Source organism: Mustela putorius, unplaced genomic scaffold (assembly GCF_011764305.1).
Source record: "Mustela putorius furo isolate JIRA1106 unplaced genomic scaffold, ASM1176430v1.1 tig00001149_pilon_pilon_pilon, whole genome shotgun sequence".
Taxonomy (NCBI): domain Eukaryota; kingdom Metazoa; phylum Chordata; class Mammalia; order Carnivora; family Mustelidae; genus Mustela; species Mustela putorius.
The window spans coordinates 483,745-500,791 of NW_025421595.1; the positions used below are offsets into that span (position 1 = coordinate 483,745).

General features: G+C 40.8%; 2 protein-coding genes across 21 annotated transcripts in view; both read left to right on the top strand.

The window, feature by feature from the left end:
• LOC123394014 (amelogenin, X isoform-like) overlaps window positions 1-12,519 on the top strand; it is a 38,433-nt gene extending 25,914 nt beyond the window's left edge. Inside the window, exon 3 of the mRNA XM_045087436.1 lies at window positions 12,346-12,519. Coding sequence (XP_044943371.1) covers window positions 12,346-12,519 — 174 coding nt within the window. The remainder of the gene's footprint in view (window positions 1-12,345) is intronic.
• Window positions 12,520-12,971: 452 nt separating this feature from the next.
• LOC123394024 (oral-facial-digital syndrome 1 protein-like) overlaps window positions 12,972-17,047 on the top strand; it is a 54,868-nt gene continuing 50,792 nt past the window's right edge. For 7 of the 20 annotated variants that reach the window (XR_006608813.1, XR_006608812.1, XR_006608811.1 and 4 more), the window contains exon 1: window positions 13,332-13,638. Coding sequence is in view for 16 of the 20 variants with exons in the window: in XM_045087471.1 (XP_044943406.1) it covers window positions 13,546-13,638 (93 nt within the window). In the remaining 4 variants the exon portion in view is untranslated. The other 13 variants (XM_045087466.1, XM_045087467.1, XM_045087468.1 and 10 more) reach the window with 8 other exon arrangements.

The window sequence follows — 17,047 nt, forward strand, 5'->3', positions numbered from 1 at the left end:
AAAAATTTAAAAAAAGAAGAGAAAGAAAAGAAAGGTTGTATCTATGAAATATAACAGGTCTTGAGGCAATACTGGGAGCTTTATATATTGTTTATATATTTATAAATACATATATATATGTATATATATAATATATTAGAGCTAATATATTGTTTGTCTCTGATGTTGGGGTTTTATAGGGACACTGTCATGGTTGTCCTCTTGTTCTTTTGGCATGCATTCTGGGGGATGGGCCTGCTGTGTTGTTTTTCAGTCAATCCTGCTTGACTTGAGTCAACCTGACCCCTATCAAGGGGCTGGGCTCTGTGGAAACTGGTTTTTCAGGCTTTTGTTCTCTGGAGGTTTTTGTTCTTTGGTAGCTGTTTTTCTGCCTTTTGGAGGGTCAGAGCAAAGTAAACTGTTTGCACCCAGACCTGTACCTTAGAGAGAAACCTTAGTCTGCTCTCCTCTGGGTGGTCCAGAACACACAGACTCCCCTTCTGCCTGTACACTGTAACCTGCCACAGGTGGTGTGCACCCTCAGCCACTGTCTCAGTGGTCACCCAAGGCCTCTGCTTGTCTCTGCACCCCCATGGTACTGAAGCTACAAGCCATACTTGTCTGAGGGAGCCCAATCCTGGGGGGGAGCCCAGGCTCTGTCTGGAGCCCATGCTCATGCCAGGTGGACTGAGACCTGGAGGCGATGCAGCCTTTGGAAGGCTATGGGTCCAGGCTATGGCTCCATTCCTGGAGCCCTGCCAGGCTCTCTCAGGAATGGATGGGCACTGGCTGTGTCAGCCCTTGGGCTGTGGGCTTAATTCTGTGCCTGTGGCCATGGGATCCCACTGTTTGCCCCCAAAGACCCTTTAGGTCTAGTTATGGAGCACTGGGTATTATATGTAAAGAATGAATTTTGGCACTACATCAAAAACTAGTGATGTATTGTATGATGACTAACATAACACAATAAAAATTTTAAAAATAAAATAAGTATAAAAAGGAAATAACTTTAGCATTTGCTGATTGGAACAAGATATTCTGGGCAAGTGTCTTCAAGTCTCACTTACAGAAAGGGATGAGAAACACTTACTTCTTCCCGTTCTCTCTACCTTTGCAGTTGAACTAGAATTCCTGGGGATCTTCAATTTAATCTCTCCCTCCTAGCTTGAGAAATAGAATCACAATCCATCCTCACTCTCTGCTTCCCTCTTGTCATGGAAATATGGCAAATAGCAGATGCATGTCTTAGATTTTCTTTTACTTACAGCCTAAGAATTGTCAGAGGTCAATATCAGTGGATGGAGAGTCTGGTCAGACATTGAAATAGGGTCATAAGCTGATTGAAAGGAGCACTTCATCAATAGAAAACCTGCAGTGTATTTTTAACTTGGCTTCATTGTTAATACAAGGTGCTACCCATGCAATGTAAGGGTTTGAAATATTTTTAAATGACTATAAATGAATATTTTATGTTACCAACCTGAACTAACTTAGTCTACTAAAGTAATTAAGTAACAAATCTAGTAAAAATCTATCTTTAATACTCTAAACAATTATTCATAGAATAGATCCTCCCAGCAAGAAAAGAGTCAAATGTACATACCCTCACGTAGGAAATATATCAAATGAAAATTGATGGTATTAATTTAAAATACATAGTCACTCTTAGAAAAAAAATTGTAATGACTGAACTATCTGTACATATAAAATAAAAAAAGCTTTAAATGTAAAATCTAAAAATAGTATTAGATATTGTAATACTGTAAAATGATTTTTTACCTTGTCGAACAATTTCAGTAATAACTTAAATAAACGGATACAACATTAGATTACAAAGGAAGACTTAATATTTTGAAACTTCTATAAAATTATCAGGAGGTATAGAAATTTTACTAAGTATTATTGTCTACTTATATTTCTTCTAAAAATCATCATCTATGTTTTCATATGTCTAATGAAACATGCTAGGTGAAAATTTTATATTAGCAAGGTTCATTTTTTAATTTAAACTTTTACAAGGTAATAAATACTTCCAGAATGTTTATTAAAAATGGCCATGGAAAAGACTAAATATATAATATATGAAAGGCACATTTTTCAAGAGAGGGAAAATGTCTCAAAAGAAATATCAAATTTACCCAGCCTTCAGTTGTTTTTCAAAAAAAAAAAAAAAAAAAACAACCAGACATGAATCATTATATCATCACAAATACTCTCAATTAATTACATTAAAAGAAAATTAAACACTTGAGAAAGTGAAAAACATATCTCAGAATATTGGAGAACCCACATAATTTAACATCTAATTTTAAAAAGCCAATTTTACCAGTATGTATTAATTAAAATCTTTTTAAGTTTTAAGAAAGTAAGATAAATCCCTTTTTAAAATTATTATTTTTATTATGTTATGTTATTCACCATACAGTATATCATTAGTTTTAGATGTAAGATCATTTCTTTTATTAAGGGAAGGAGATATTATTATATTTTTTGAGAAAATAATGGAAGTGTCCATCCAAATCTCTAAAAATTGTGATTTCTTTCAAATAAATTACTACCAAATAAATGGGCAAAACAGTAAGATGAATAAAAAAATTTTTAAAAAATGCATATTCCATTTTTGCCAAAACTGGGAGGCAGACTACAAAATATTTGTTAAGGGTTACTGGAAGCAGCTGAGTATGTACAAGAGTAAGGCTGAAAATAATTGCTGTAGACTTAATAATATACACAGCAATTTTCTGAAGAAGGTATTATGTTGCCAGTTTTACAATATGGAAATGTAGGCAAACTAATTACATAACTTTGCCAACGTTCAGCAGGAATGAGTGGAAGACAGTGAATTCTGACCAGGGACCCTCATCTAAGCTAACATGTAAACTATCATGTTTGAGCCTTGTCAAGAACTGGAGATCCCCAATTATGACAATTTCAGACTGGGCTCTGCCTTTCCATCGTTTATTTACATAATTACAAAGCAACCCCAATTTTTTTTTCTTGCAAAACTTGATTTCCTAAGAAACTTTCTGCACTCCTTTGTTTTTCCGTAATTAGATCCAAAAAATGTCAGTAATTCAATTAATGATTAGTAGACATTTACATTTAACTGTTCATTTCTTAAAATTGAGATATTTTAAAAATTCTGATACAAAGGCAAAGTTATACAACATTTTTTTCCTGAGGCTTAAGACAGTAAAGATGATTCTTTTGCTCTTTCCTTATTGATTTCTTGTTTATAAAGTTGCTTAATGCTACTAATGATTTTTATCGATTCAAAGTAAATTCAGAGTTGTAGATATGGGGAGGTCTACTTGATACATTTAGCACTTCCCATCTACTGAAGGCTGGGGTGGGGGAGGCAGTGAGCAGGAAGAACTCAAACCCAGAAACAGATGCCAAGACCAGTTAGGACCATCTTTCAACTAAGGTCAGTGAAATCTGACTCAAGTCTAAAAATGAAAATGCTCTTCCACTGTGAATCCATTCTACACAATTCATTAAAGGTGGCTCAGTTTGTTTCAATAACTAGCATGATACAATTAATGATTCATTCCCATTCCTCCTCCCCTTTCTCCTAATGATGATTAAAAAATAACAAAAATTCACTGGTTTTGACAAGGACTTCAAGTGGGCAAAAAAGGGAGAACACAGAGTGGTGGTCAGGCCAAATGTCCCAAGACTGTAAAATGCTGGCAGAGGTACAAAAGAAGTGTGAAGGGGGGAATGGGAACATTGCCAAGAAGAGTGGGATCTGAGAAAGAGAAGGACATCAGGAACTTTGCAGTGAGTTGTTCCTCGCATCCAACACATACATGTCATCCAGCAAGGATCTCCACAGCTTCTGTAAGGCTTCCTGACATGGTGTTTTCTTTATTCAGAATGCCTCAGCCTGCTGAGGTGAGCCTTGAGGTAATAACAGGCAGAAATGGTAGATACCAGTGATGTGTCTGCCTTTGGGGGAAAAAATCCAAAATGGCACTAATAGAAACTCAAAGTCCATTGTTGAAACTGGCCACTTTCAGAGAAATCCTCTTCCAAACATCTTTAATCACCCACTAAATTAAACTCCCCCAATTAAATAATTATAATATAAAATTAAATTATAATTATAATTTAACATTATACATGCACTAATGAAATACCACCATAATTTCATGGCTAATACATGATGTCTCCTAGAAAAGGAAATGACTGGACATCAAAGGTAAAAAGATGTATGTCAACTACACAACAATTAAACATTCTTAAAAATAAGAAAAAAAATTAATGAAAACAAACAAACAAATAAATAATCCCCCAAAGAAGAAAAAGAAATATGAATGGAAATATGAATGGTTTCAGGTTCTTTGTGTGCATTTAGTAACTATGAGGCTGTGAAGTTCATGCTGTTCAAGAGCTTTCATGCAAAGGAATAGCAAATGTAGAGATCAATAAAGCTCTGATGATCCTGCACCCTCATGAAGTAAGAACAAAGACACAAGGGAGAGCAAAGACCAAAAAATGCTGATGTGAGGAAGATAGTAACTATGGAAGAAGGAATCTATAAAAATGTTATGTTCTCCTGGGAACCTGTTTCTCCACCTGACCTATTCTGTGGAGCAGGCATGAGAGTTCCATCCATGCTCTCATCCCTCTCCTCATCCCCACTAAAGGAATTTAAAACTGGCATATGTCTGGAAGTGCCTCCTGAGTCCATTCAGAGTACTGATGGCTTTTGTCTGAGTTGGAGATATGGATTCCAACTGACTCAGTGATATGGCCAGATGGGTTGCCTGATAAGACTTTACCATCAGCTGAGCCAAAAATGGAATTAATTCCCCCAGCTCTGAGGCATTTACCACTTTGTGAAAGAGTGAATCAAAGCATAGAGGTTCATCCATTAGCCCAAGTTCACGAGGTGACCAAAGAATTTTGGCATGGCTAAAATTCAGACTTAGAGCTCTTACTCCCAGATCCCAACCCAAACTCATTAATCTCTCTGATCTCACATGTTTATTCACAACTAGTCACCCCCACAGACACTGAGTGCCACCCACACAGAGTGCTATAGTAATGTAGGTGCACCTCTCCACCCCTACTCACTCAAATTTCTGTTCCAATCTTCCCTATTTTTCGGGTCCTCACAGGGGTTCCTCAATCCAATTACATCATTCCACCTAATAATATCTAGGGCCACACAACAGTTAAATAAATCGTGCTTTCTGGAACCACACTCCCTCAGTATGAATCCCAGCTGTACTCCTTACTAGTTACATAAAGTTGGCCAAGTTAATTTCTGTGTGTTTTAGGTACTTTGTGTGTGAAATGACTATGGTTATAATGACACAGGACTCAGGAAGTAATGTGGTAAATGAGCACAGAGCCACTTCTTTGTAAAGATATGCTATGTTTTCAAATAGTTTCCCCACTTGGGCCTTTGGAAGCTGTACATGCTGATGTTCATCCACATTTTGGCCATATTACCTCACATGCAAGGCATAATTTCTACCACACTGACCCATCACTGCTTCACAAACATTTTCTTTTTACTTCCCCACTTCCATTATTTTACAAGTATTTTCCCAGATTGGACTGCTCTTCCATCCCCACTGTTCTGAATCTAGATGGCAAGTGTGACCTAGTCAATCACAACCACACTCCGAAGCCCTCTCCTCTATAAAGCTTATTACCTAGAGTCCCCCACACCCACCAATGACCCCATTTAATGTACAAGTTCTGGGTCAATACAGCATGATTTGAAACTCCTGCTCTTCTCCAATTTTTGTGTGACCCTGGAAAATTTGAATTTCTACCTCAAATATAAAATGAGGATTACATTAGCACCTCATTTTATAGGATTGTGACTACTATGTGAGATAATGTACTTGACTCGGAAAAACAGTGAGCAAATACTAGCAGTTGATTTTAGAAATATGCCTATTGGTTGAGCAGATATACGTCTTCAAAAGGTAAAGCAAATAGAACCGGTAAGGCAGGTTTAGAGGTCACTGAAAACCAACATTGATGGCAAAAATTGAAACCCTTAAATGCATAGAAGCTTTCAATATCCACAAACTGAATATAGCTTAACACAGAGTGAAATCATATTACTTTCCAGATAGAATTTCAAGGTTTTCCAGAAATTCTGTTAATTCTAGTTTCCTTTAATAATTGTTGGCCAAATAAATAACGAAACGTCCACTTTGACCTCTCTCTCAGCCATCTTATTAATGACTGGAAATAACAGCAAACAACAAACAAAAAACAACTCCCTGTCCTCACACCTTTATTCCTCTTTGCTCTCTCACAGAAATCCAGGTTTCTGTTCTTCATTCTTTGACAAAAGTCCACAGATTCTATGCCAAGAGTCTTTATCTAAATATGTACACAAATCCTTAAATGTATCTGAAAAGCATTCAGTTTTGGAATGCTATATGGACTTTCAATGGGAAAAGGACATTTATGAGGTGGTTCACAACTTTATTGGTATAACTTGGTTCTATTCAGCTTACACATTACTTGGCAGTGTGTGAGCACATTCCCTGAATGCCACTGACAGGAAGTATGACACAATTCAGGAAGAGCTGGAAAATTGCAGTATGTTGGGAAGAATGAATCCATGGGAAGTTGGCAATTACTCTTAGAAATTCCATTTGCAACTGAGTTGCTCAGCTGTTAGACAAATTTGTATGTTAATTAATCTAACTAAACTTTTTCCAATGATACCATGGTATGTCAGCAAGAGGTTGGTCAGCTTAGGCCTGATCTCTTACTTAAATTTTCCTAGAACTACTGACAATAAAATGTGCCAGAATTAGTGACCTTGCAAGTTACAGACATACATACAGATGTAGTTTTAACATAGATTAGGAGTACTAGGGAGCATATCGTCATTAGGGTTATAGATGTAAAAAGAAAAGAAGAGAGAAAGCAAGATGGCAGAGGAGTAGGAGACTAAAATATCCTTAGGTCCCAGGAGTTCATCTAGATAGTTATTAAACCATTCTGAACACCTACAAACTCAACAGGAGAGAGGGGAGAAGAAGAACAGCAATTCTAAGAACAGAAAATTGACCACTTTCTGGAAGATAGGATCTGCAGAGAAGTGAATCCAAAGCGACAGGAAGCTAGACCATGGTGGGGAGGAGCAGCTCCCAGCAAGTGAGAGAGCAGCAGAGCACCAAAGCTCAACTTTTAGAAGTCTGCTCCACTGAGGGATGTCGCTCCAAAGGCTAACTGGGGGTAGAGTCCTTGTGGGGACAACAGTGTCACAGAAAGACCAGGTGTGTGAGTGTTGCAGAGCTGCCAAGTATTAGAGTGGAGAAGCTGGCTACAGAGACAGAGCTGGCATTGTGCTCTCAATTTAGGGTTACTTGAAGCTGTGATCCAAGGCATAGCTCGGCCACTGCTCTTGGTGCAGAGACCCCACAAGTGGCAGACCCAGAGAGACCCCCTCCTTCCTCCTCTGGGAAGAGCAGTGTGGAAGTGTGTGGCAGGAATCTGCTGGGTTTGGAGACTCCAAACGAGGCCAAGCGCCAGAGGTAGAAACACTTGATCACAGACCGGGTGAGCATGGATTGTGGCCGAGACCACAGAGATGGGAGGGATTGACTGCTTTTCTCTGAGGGTGCACTAAGGAGCAGGGCCCTGAGCTCTTGGCCCCTACAAGGCCAGAGATTGGGGGGGATGGAGTGTGTGGCCACCATTTTTGTTCCCATTCTCTAAAGTTGTACAGAAAACATTCAGGGAACAAAAATTCCTGAGCAAATTACTTAGCCTGGCCCCAGGCAAGGGCGATGCAATTCTACCTTGGACAAAGACATTTGAGAATCACTGCAACAGGCCTCCACCCCTAAAGATCAGCAAGAACATCCAGCCAAGACCAAGTTCACTGATCAATGAGAACTGCACAACTCCAGAGCTGGGCAGAATACAGTATATAGAATTCATGTTTTTTTCTCCCATGATTCTTTAGTCTTTCAAAGTTACATTTTTTGAATTTTATTTTTTTCTTATTCTATTTTTAAAAATTTTCCTCTTTCCTATTTTGACCTTTTTCAACTATTTTATCTTATCAATACCTATAAATCTTTTTAAAGTTTCATTGTTATAGTCATATTTTATCCCTTCATTGTATTTCACCTTATTTTTTGTATACATCTAGGTTTCTTTTTCCTTAAAATTTTGGGATACAATTTCTTCTAATAGATAAAATATACCCTGAATCTAGCATGTGGCTTTGTTCTAGTCTCCAGCCTGATGACATTCTCTCCTCTTTTTTTCCCCTATTCCCAACCAACCTATCCTATCCTATCAACTCCATGTTAAGAATCTCATTAAATTTTCATTTTTAAAGTCATGTTTCATCCCTTCGTCATATTTATCCTTACTTTTGTGTATGTGTGTGTGTCTGTGTGTGTGTGCATATGTTTTTCTTTCTATAAAATTTTGGGAGGTAGTTTCTTCTAAAGGACCAGAATATACTCAAAATCAAGTAGGTGACTCTGTTCTATTCAACAGCATATATATATATATTTCATATATATATTATTTTCTATTATTTTTCCCCTTTATATATCATATATATATATATGAAATCTAATATTTTTACCATTGTATGTTACATACTTCTTGTCCTGGGCTGCTTTCAGGATTTTCTCTTTATCACTGAGACTTGTAAGTTTTACTATTAAATTATGGGGTGTGGACCTATTTTTATTGATTTTGAGGGGGTTCTCTGTGCCGACTGAATTTTGATGCTTGTTCCCTTTGCCATTTTAGAGAAATTCTCTACTATAATTCTCTCCAGTATCCCTTCTGTCCCCATCCCTCCTTTCTTCTTTTTCTGGGATTCCAGTTATTCTAATATTATTTCATTACATGGTATCACTTATCTCTCGCATTCTCCCCTCATGGTTCAGTAGTTGTTCATCTCTCTTTGGCTTAGCTTCTTTATTCTCCATCATTTGGTCTTCTGTATCACTAATTCTCTCTTCTGCCTCTTTTATCCCAGCAATAAGAGACTCTATTTTTGACTGCACCTCATTAACAGCTTTTTGATTTCAACTTGGGTTGAGTTTAGTTTTTTTATTTCTCCAGAAAGGGATTTTATTTTTCCAGGGACAGATTCTCTAATATCTTCCATGCTCTTTTGAGCCCAGCTAGCACCTTCATAATCATCACTCTGAACTCTGGTTCTGACATATTACAAATGTCCATATTGATTAGGTCTCTAGCCTTTGGTACTGCCTCTTGTTCTTTCTTTTGTGGTGAGTTTTTCTGCCTTGTCATTTTATACAGATAAAAATAGATAAATTAAAGAAGAATAGACAAACTAAAAGGGTGGCAAAGACTCCAGAAAAAAATACACTAACCAAATCAGAAGAGACCCAAAACCTAGGGGAGAAAAAAAAGGGGGGGGGAGGAAATCACATAAAAATCACATAAAAATCTCTCTCTCTGCCTGCCTCTTCACCTACTTGTGATCTCTTATCTGTCAAGTAAATAAATAAAAACTTTTAAAAAACTAAAATTAAAATTAAAAAAAGTGGAAGAGTGAGGCCCAAAATGCCAGAAGGGCAATGGCAGAGGGGGTAAAGGGAGTCCTAAAGATGCAATGTTGCCAGTGTTGAAGAGGGAAGAAAGGGCCGGAAGGCGAGCGGCCTCTGGAAGTTGGAAAGCACAAAGAAACTGATTCTTCCCGACAACCTCCAGAAGGGAACACAGCCCAGTGAGACCCACGGCAGACGTCTGTGCCACACACGTCAGGTAATATATTTGTGTTGTTTAAGCCACTCAACTTTGTTATAGCAGTAGACAGCACACATCAGAGCCAAGAAAGCTGCAGGAATGAGGGGGAAAGGATATATTTGAAGTGCTCACAGAACGTAGGTGCATTCCATAGGGAGACTGAGGAAAAAAAGAAGTTCACTTACCCCAGGACAAGAGTTTCCAAGCACTGTAGAAGGTCAGAGGGAGGGGAAGAAAGTGGGAGACGGTGATGAGTCAGTGGGAAACTTCCTGAGGAAACCTGAGGATAATCTAAGTGGTTTTCTTGCCCAGCATGCCTCCCTAATGCTTACCACAGAGCCCAGTACAGAGTAAGCACGCCACACTTGGGGAATGGTACTTCGAGGATGGGAGCAGTAGCTGGGGCAGTGTCGGGTGAAGCCAGAACACAGGAATGAGAGGCATGCTGGGACCACCTGGCCTCAACACAGAAAAGAACCTTCTGAAAGTTCTAGTACTGAGGCCTTCACAGTCTCAGAGGTCTGCTTGGGGAGGTCTGTGATCAAATGATTAACAGCACTTTTGTGAGAAGTTGAAGTTTCCACACTTGTGAAGAAACTCCCATAACCACTGATAGGAGTTGTTGACTCAAGGACTCTCACCTGGGATGAAAACAGTAGCTGTCCCTGACGGCTAGGTAATTTGAGCTGTTTGAGAGGGAGTGACAACTAAAATCAATGTGGTGATCCAGAAGTCCTAGACTAACTTGAACTGGAAGAGGGCGTGTGCATGATGTAAGAAACAGGGCACTAACTAGTAATGAACACAAAAAAATAATCATGTATCTGTGAGCCGGGCATCAGAAGGGCTGTGAAACACAAAATGAATGGAAATGTGTGAAATAAGTTAAGAAAAACAAAAACCTTCTTAGACTACAATCAGGAAGAAGGGGAAAAAGGTCACCTGGTACACAGGATGCAGATCTGCTGAACTTCAGTTTTCTCAAAGAGGCTGATTTTCCTTTTTTCAAAAAATTATTTATTTGACAGAGAGGGGGGAAAGAGAGAGAAAGATATCACAAGCAGCCAGAGAGGTGGTCAGTTGTGGGGGAGGGGGTGGGCAGGCTCTCTGTTGAGCAGAGAGCCCGATGCGGGGCTCAATCCCAGGGATCATGATCTGAGCTGATGGCAGAGTCTGAACCCACTGGGCCACTCAGGAGCTCCCTCAAAGAGCATGATTTTCTAATAGCAAGTGTGACAAAAAGTTAGGCGGGCTAGGAACCTCAAGACAGGTCTATATTTTTAAAAAGACCTCTCAATAAATACAGATCTTCAAGTCTTAGCAAACCTTACATCTTTAGCTAACAAAAGTGGCTGTATAGTCATCAGGGACGTAGGAAATCTCAGGAACAAAACTGTCAAACCACCTCAGATAGGTAAGTGTTAGGTTTTTCAGAAACTTATCTTCTGTAACTGAGTACTTTCGGCATAGATTAAAACACCAAGAGAAACACGTATGAAATACCTCATCCGGTCAGAACACAGGTTAGGAGCTTTTAATTAACATTAACATGAATCCCCAGACAAAAATTAAGTGGTTAGTCAAAGTTCTGGTTATATGAGAACAAATCCTGCCAAACTTAGACTTTCTGTTTTGGAAGAGAAATCCGGGATATGGCAAATCATTGTATGAAGTAACCTGACAACAAACTGGAGATTTGTGGGTCCAAGAAGTCCATGGTACTGTCAGAGGTACAAGGGGACGGGGTTGCAGGCAGCACTGGTTTTATTTGTTGAGTGAGGGACCACTACTACCAGACTCGAAAGTCAGTGCCCAAAGAACTTAAAAGTTGTACAAGTTGGTTGATATAATGGGAAACCATCATGTGACATTAACCTAGTTCAGCTCAACATTTTAACTGCTTAAGTGAGGGACGTTTATCATACCGAAGGATAACACCTTGGGCAGCTAATAAACTGGAAGGCAACACTAAAGGTTCAACAATCCCTACGGGTTAAGAGAATTTAAGTGAAATGAACAAGATAAAATTTAAGAGAAGGCAAAAACAAACAAACAAATAAATAAATAAATAAATACCAGGAAAAACAAAAACCCAAACTGTACAATAGGAGAGAAACCTAGATTAAAAGCAGCTCATCTACAAGGACCCAAAAGTTTACATTTACTGCAAGCTCCGTAAGGGGCAGTAGTCTAATACAGGAACCCAAAAAGCTAATGCCAATTTGAGGCTGTACTAAGATCATGTCCTTTTGACACCTCCAGGGAACATACGCACCTCTGGGAATCTCGTTTTAAAAGGGTCAATAACTCTGAACTGTGTGTTGGAAGGAATGCTCTGGAAAGGAGCTACTGAAGGAACAGAGAATGTTTAAATGGGAAGGCCTTTCTGGGGGGTTGGGAGTGAGATACAGCAGTATCTTACCTTCAAATATAATGTATGTGGTCCAGAGGAAAAGGGATATGATAGGGGATGGCAAATGGGTTATCGCTGGTGAGCCAGTTCTAATTAGCCCGCAGTGACGGCCGGGACCTGGTGCTGATAACGACTGGGACAAGGAAGATCTGTAGCAGGAAAGATGGCTGTGGTCGAAGGGCAGTACGTAGGTGTGTACCAAGTCTTTAAAGTCTGGGTGACAGATTTATCCCAAACTGCCCAGAGGACACGCTTACGGCTGCGTCTTTGAGGTTACCTGGAAACTTGTTCGAGACAATGTTACCAAGCACTTTGTTACACGCTATCAGGCTGCCTGTGCGAGGACTAATCCCCGCCCCTCAGCGGACAGGGCCCACAAATTTTCCAGCTCCAAGTGACAACAGTACGGCCGTTAAAAAACCCTGCATTAGCTGACTGTCCCAGTGAAAGGCAAAACGAAGCAAAGGCCCCGAGCTGATCGACACTTGCGGGCTAAAACGCGATGTGCGTCGGCCCAGTGGCCTGGGATGTGACCGAACGGGGGACTGGCCAGGTCCGATCCGGTTGTCCCCGGGCGGACTGGAGACGGGGCCAAAATCCGCGTCACGCGGGACCCGGAACGTCCCCTGGACCTCCCGCCCCCTACTCACCCCATCTCCTACCTGCGGGGAGATGCCGCCAACGGAAACAGTCACTTACCTCAGCCGACCCGCGCTTGGCAGCCTCTGTCAGAACTCCCCGAGAATCCTCGCGAGAGTCCGCGGTTGCGATCTCGCGAGAGGTGGGAGGAGCTCCGGCCAGAGGGCCGCGTAACCCCAGCGCGTGCGCCATAGTAGTGCCGACAAAGGGCGGTTCCGTTTGGCGGGCCTCGGGGGAGGGCGGGCTCAACGCGGAGCCAAGCGAATTCCGGTTGGTACCCGGTTTTCTCTTGTTGCCTCACTACCGGTCCTCGCCCTGCAGCCGCGTGGGAAAGTCGCGTGTGGACCACGACCCCGCCTACCCGTCAGAACCAGTGAGAACGGAAGTGCGAGTCGGTTGGAGTTCCTAGTCCAGAGCGAGAGCCAAAGTGTTCAACTGCCCTGTTCTTCCCGACTGGCCGCGGGCAGAGACCGAGCCCTGAACGCGGGGACTCCTCCTGAACCTGCAGCTCGGGCGGGGTGTTAACTCGGGCCCAGGCAGGACGGGCGGGGCGGGAGGCGGGGGAGGCGGGGGCAGGGGAAGCTGGCAGCTAGCGGCTCGGGTACACACACTGGCTGCTCCCCAGGGACTGGTGGAAACGTAACCTGTTGTTTGTTTCCGCTGTAGCTTCTTTTCCCCTGCTCAGCCTCTTAGGGTTTCTCGGGAGGCCACTGGTCTGTTTTCAAAAACTCATGGTCCATCTGCCCGCCGGGTAACCCGTAACCATTTTTTTCTTCCAGTTCACTATGCACCCCGAATCTGACGTGTTGAGTCAAGATGAACTGCGAAAAAAGCTTTACCGGACGTTTAAGGATAGGGGTATACTGGACGCGCTCAAGGTATCCGTTTTAGCCAGATCTTTTACACAACTTTTACAAGTTAACCTGTAACACGCAGTCCAGATTTAAATACATTCAAGTCTTGGCTTTTAAAAGAGTAAGCCATCTCAATGTGGTTTTCATTTGATTCTCCTTGAGGACTAGTGAGGATGAACATTTTTCATATGTCTGATAGCCATTTGTATGTCTTGATTGGAGAAGTGTCTGTCCATATCACCTCACACCAGTTAGAATGACCAAAATAAGCAAGACAGCAAACAACATGTGTTGGAGGGGATGTGGAGAAAGGGGAACCCTCTTCCTCTGTTGTGGGAATGCAAGTTGGTGCAGCCTCTTTGGAGAACAGTGTGGAGATTCCTCAAGAAATTAAAAATAGAACTTCCCTATGACCCTGCAATTGCACTCCTGGGTATTTACCCCAAGGATACAGATATAGGGAACAGAAGGGCCATCTGTACCCCAATGTTTATAGCAGCAATGGCCACGGTCGCCAAACTGTGGAAAGAACTAAGATGCCCTTCAAGGGACGAATGGATAAGGAAGATGTGGTCCATATACACTATGGAGTATGATGCCTCCATCAGAAAGGACGAATACCCAACTTTTGTAGCAACACGGATGGGACTGGAAGAGATTATGCTGAGTGAAATAAGCCAAGCAGAGAGAGTCAAGTATCATATGATTTCACTTATCGGTGGAGCATAACAAATACGGAAAACATGGGGAGTTAGAGAGGAGAAGGGAGTTGAGGGAAATTAGAAAGCAAGGTGAACCGTGAGAGACTATGGACTCTGAAAAAGAATCTGAGGGATTTGAAGTGGTTGGCGGGGGAAAGTTGGGGGTACCAGGTGGTGGGTATTAGAGAGGGAATGGATTGCATGGAGCACTGGGTGTGGTGAAAAAATAATGAATACTATTTTTCTGAAAATAAATAAATAAATTTAAAAAGAAAAGTAAGCCATAGTTTGTATTGCTAAGTTACATTTTTATGTTCCTGTGTAACTCTTTGTAATGCAATACGGGTCTTAAAAATGGTTTAGTTTGACTGGTCTTAAAAGAGCATATTCAAATCATGGGTTTAGTGGACTGATATTAAGGTGATAGTGGGTGGCTTTGTAAACTGAACACATTCTAGTAAAGTTGGACTTTATAAAAAAAAAGTTTATAAATCTGGTTTTCAAGTCCTGAGTTAATAATTGTACTCACTTTTGAATGAAGGAAATAGACACCATATGGAAAACAATAGGTGAACCATTTACCCGAGAATAATTTGGGAAATGGGAAATTTCTTGCTTAAAATGTATTCAAATATATAAATATTTGGGCAGCAGATACTAGTACACATGAACAGCAAAGAGTAGGATTAGCTCAAATGTTTTTGTTACTGTATACATTTCAAAAGTATATTTTGTATTTGAAATGTCAAATTAAGGGGGCACCTGGGTGGATTAGTCAGTTGAGCCTCCAGCTCTTAGTTTCAGCTCAGGTCATAATCAAGGTTGTGGGCTCAGCCCATAACCAGCTCTGTGCTGCAGATGGTGCCTATTTAGGATTTTGCTTTACCCCTCCCTCTGTCCCTACCCCTCTCCCTTTCTTTAAAAGAAAGTGTTAAGGAAAAAGTGAGCTTTTTAAAAAAAACTTTCGCTCTCCCATTGTTTTGGTAACTTAAATCATGAGATTAATCTGAAAAATATAGAAAAAACATGGAGAAAATCATGGCTAATACAGCTACTAATTGACATAAGAGTCTTTCTTTTCTTTTTTTTTTTTTTTAAGATTTTATTTATTTGGCAGAGAGGCAGGCAGAGAGAGAGGAGGAGCTCTCCTCGCTGAGCAGAGAGCCCGATGCTGGGCTCTATTCCAGGGTCCTGGGATCATAACCCGAGCCAAAGGCAGAGGCTTTATCCCAGTGAGCCACCCAGGCAACTCCCCTTTTTGATTTATTTATTTATTTGTTTGTTTTTTAAAGTAATCTCCATTCCCCAATGCAGAGTTTGAACCCACAACCTGGAGACCGTGAGAGTCCCATACTCAATTGACTGAGCCAGCCAGACACCACTCTTTTTAATCTGATATTATATGGTGTACATTTTCCGATATCCTTCAGAGTCCTTGAAATTCTCACTTTAAATGGCACCAGGCTTGTCTTTGAATGCATGGGTGATTTATGTAGCAATTCCCTGTTAAAGATTTACATTATACCCAGGCCAGCCCATTCCTTCAGTTGAATCTCTCACTTTTTGCCTCGTCTAGGTTAAGTGACATTACTGAACCAAAAGCCCGAGTTTTGTTTGTTTTTGGTTTGTTTGAAGATTTTATTTATTTGACAGAACAAGAGAGCACAAGCAGGGGGAGCAGTAGAGGGAGAAGGAGAAGCAGGACCCTGGGATGATGGCCTGACACAAAGGCAAATGCTCAACCATCTGAGCCATCCAGGTGTCCCCTGAGCTTTTTTTTTCTTAAAAAAGAGAGAGAGAGAGAGAGAGAGTGGGCAGGTGCTCCAGCAGGGGGAGGGGCACGGGGAGTGGGAGAAGCAGATTCTATGCTAAGCTCAGAGCCCTATTGGGTTCCATCCCAGGGACCTGAGATCATGACCCAAGCTGAAGTCAGATGCTTAACTGACTGAGCCACTCAAGGGCAGAACTTTAAGGCTCTCAGTATATGGGTCTTGTTCTAGAAAGATTGTTAATAGTATATACTCCACGAGCAATTTAATAATACTTATCTCTCCAGTGATAATATCATGACTTTTTTTTAAACATTGGAAAATCTTTAATGTTCCATTGATTATTAATGAAGTTGCACATATTTTCTGGCCATTGGTATGTTTTCTGTGGATTGGCAGTTTATGTTCCTTGCCCATTACCCCCACCCCAGTGCTGTTTTATTAATGTATAAGATTTTCTTTTAATTGAAAATATCGGGGTGCCTGGGTGGCTCAGTGGGTTAAACCTCTACCTTCGGCTCAGGTCATGATCCCAGGGTCCTGGGATCGAGCCCAACGTTGGGCTCTCTACTCAGCGGGGAGCCTGCTTCCTCTCTCTGCCTGCTGGTGCTCTCTCTCTGTCAAATAAATAAATAAAATAGAAAATTTCTTTTCCAATTTTGCAGCCATACTTTATCTTGATATTCAGTTCTATTGGCTCTAAATAGTGATATACATTTTTAATATGTTCAAATCTTTTTTTTTTTTTTTTGCTGATTATTCTCAGTTCTTCTCTAAAAGAACAAATATTCTTTATTTTTTAAAAAGGTTTTATTGGGGTTCCTGGATGGCTTAGTGGGTTAAAGCCTCTGCCTTCGGCTCAGATCATGATCCCAAGGTCCTGGGATCGAGCCCAACGTTGGACTCTCTGCTCAGCAGGGAGCCTGCTTCCCCTTCTCTCTCTGCCTGTCTCTCTGTGTACTT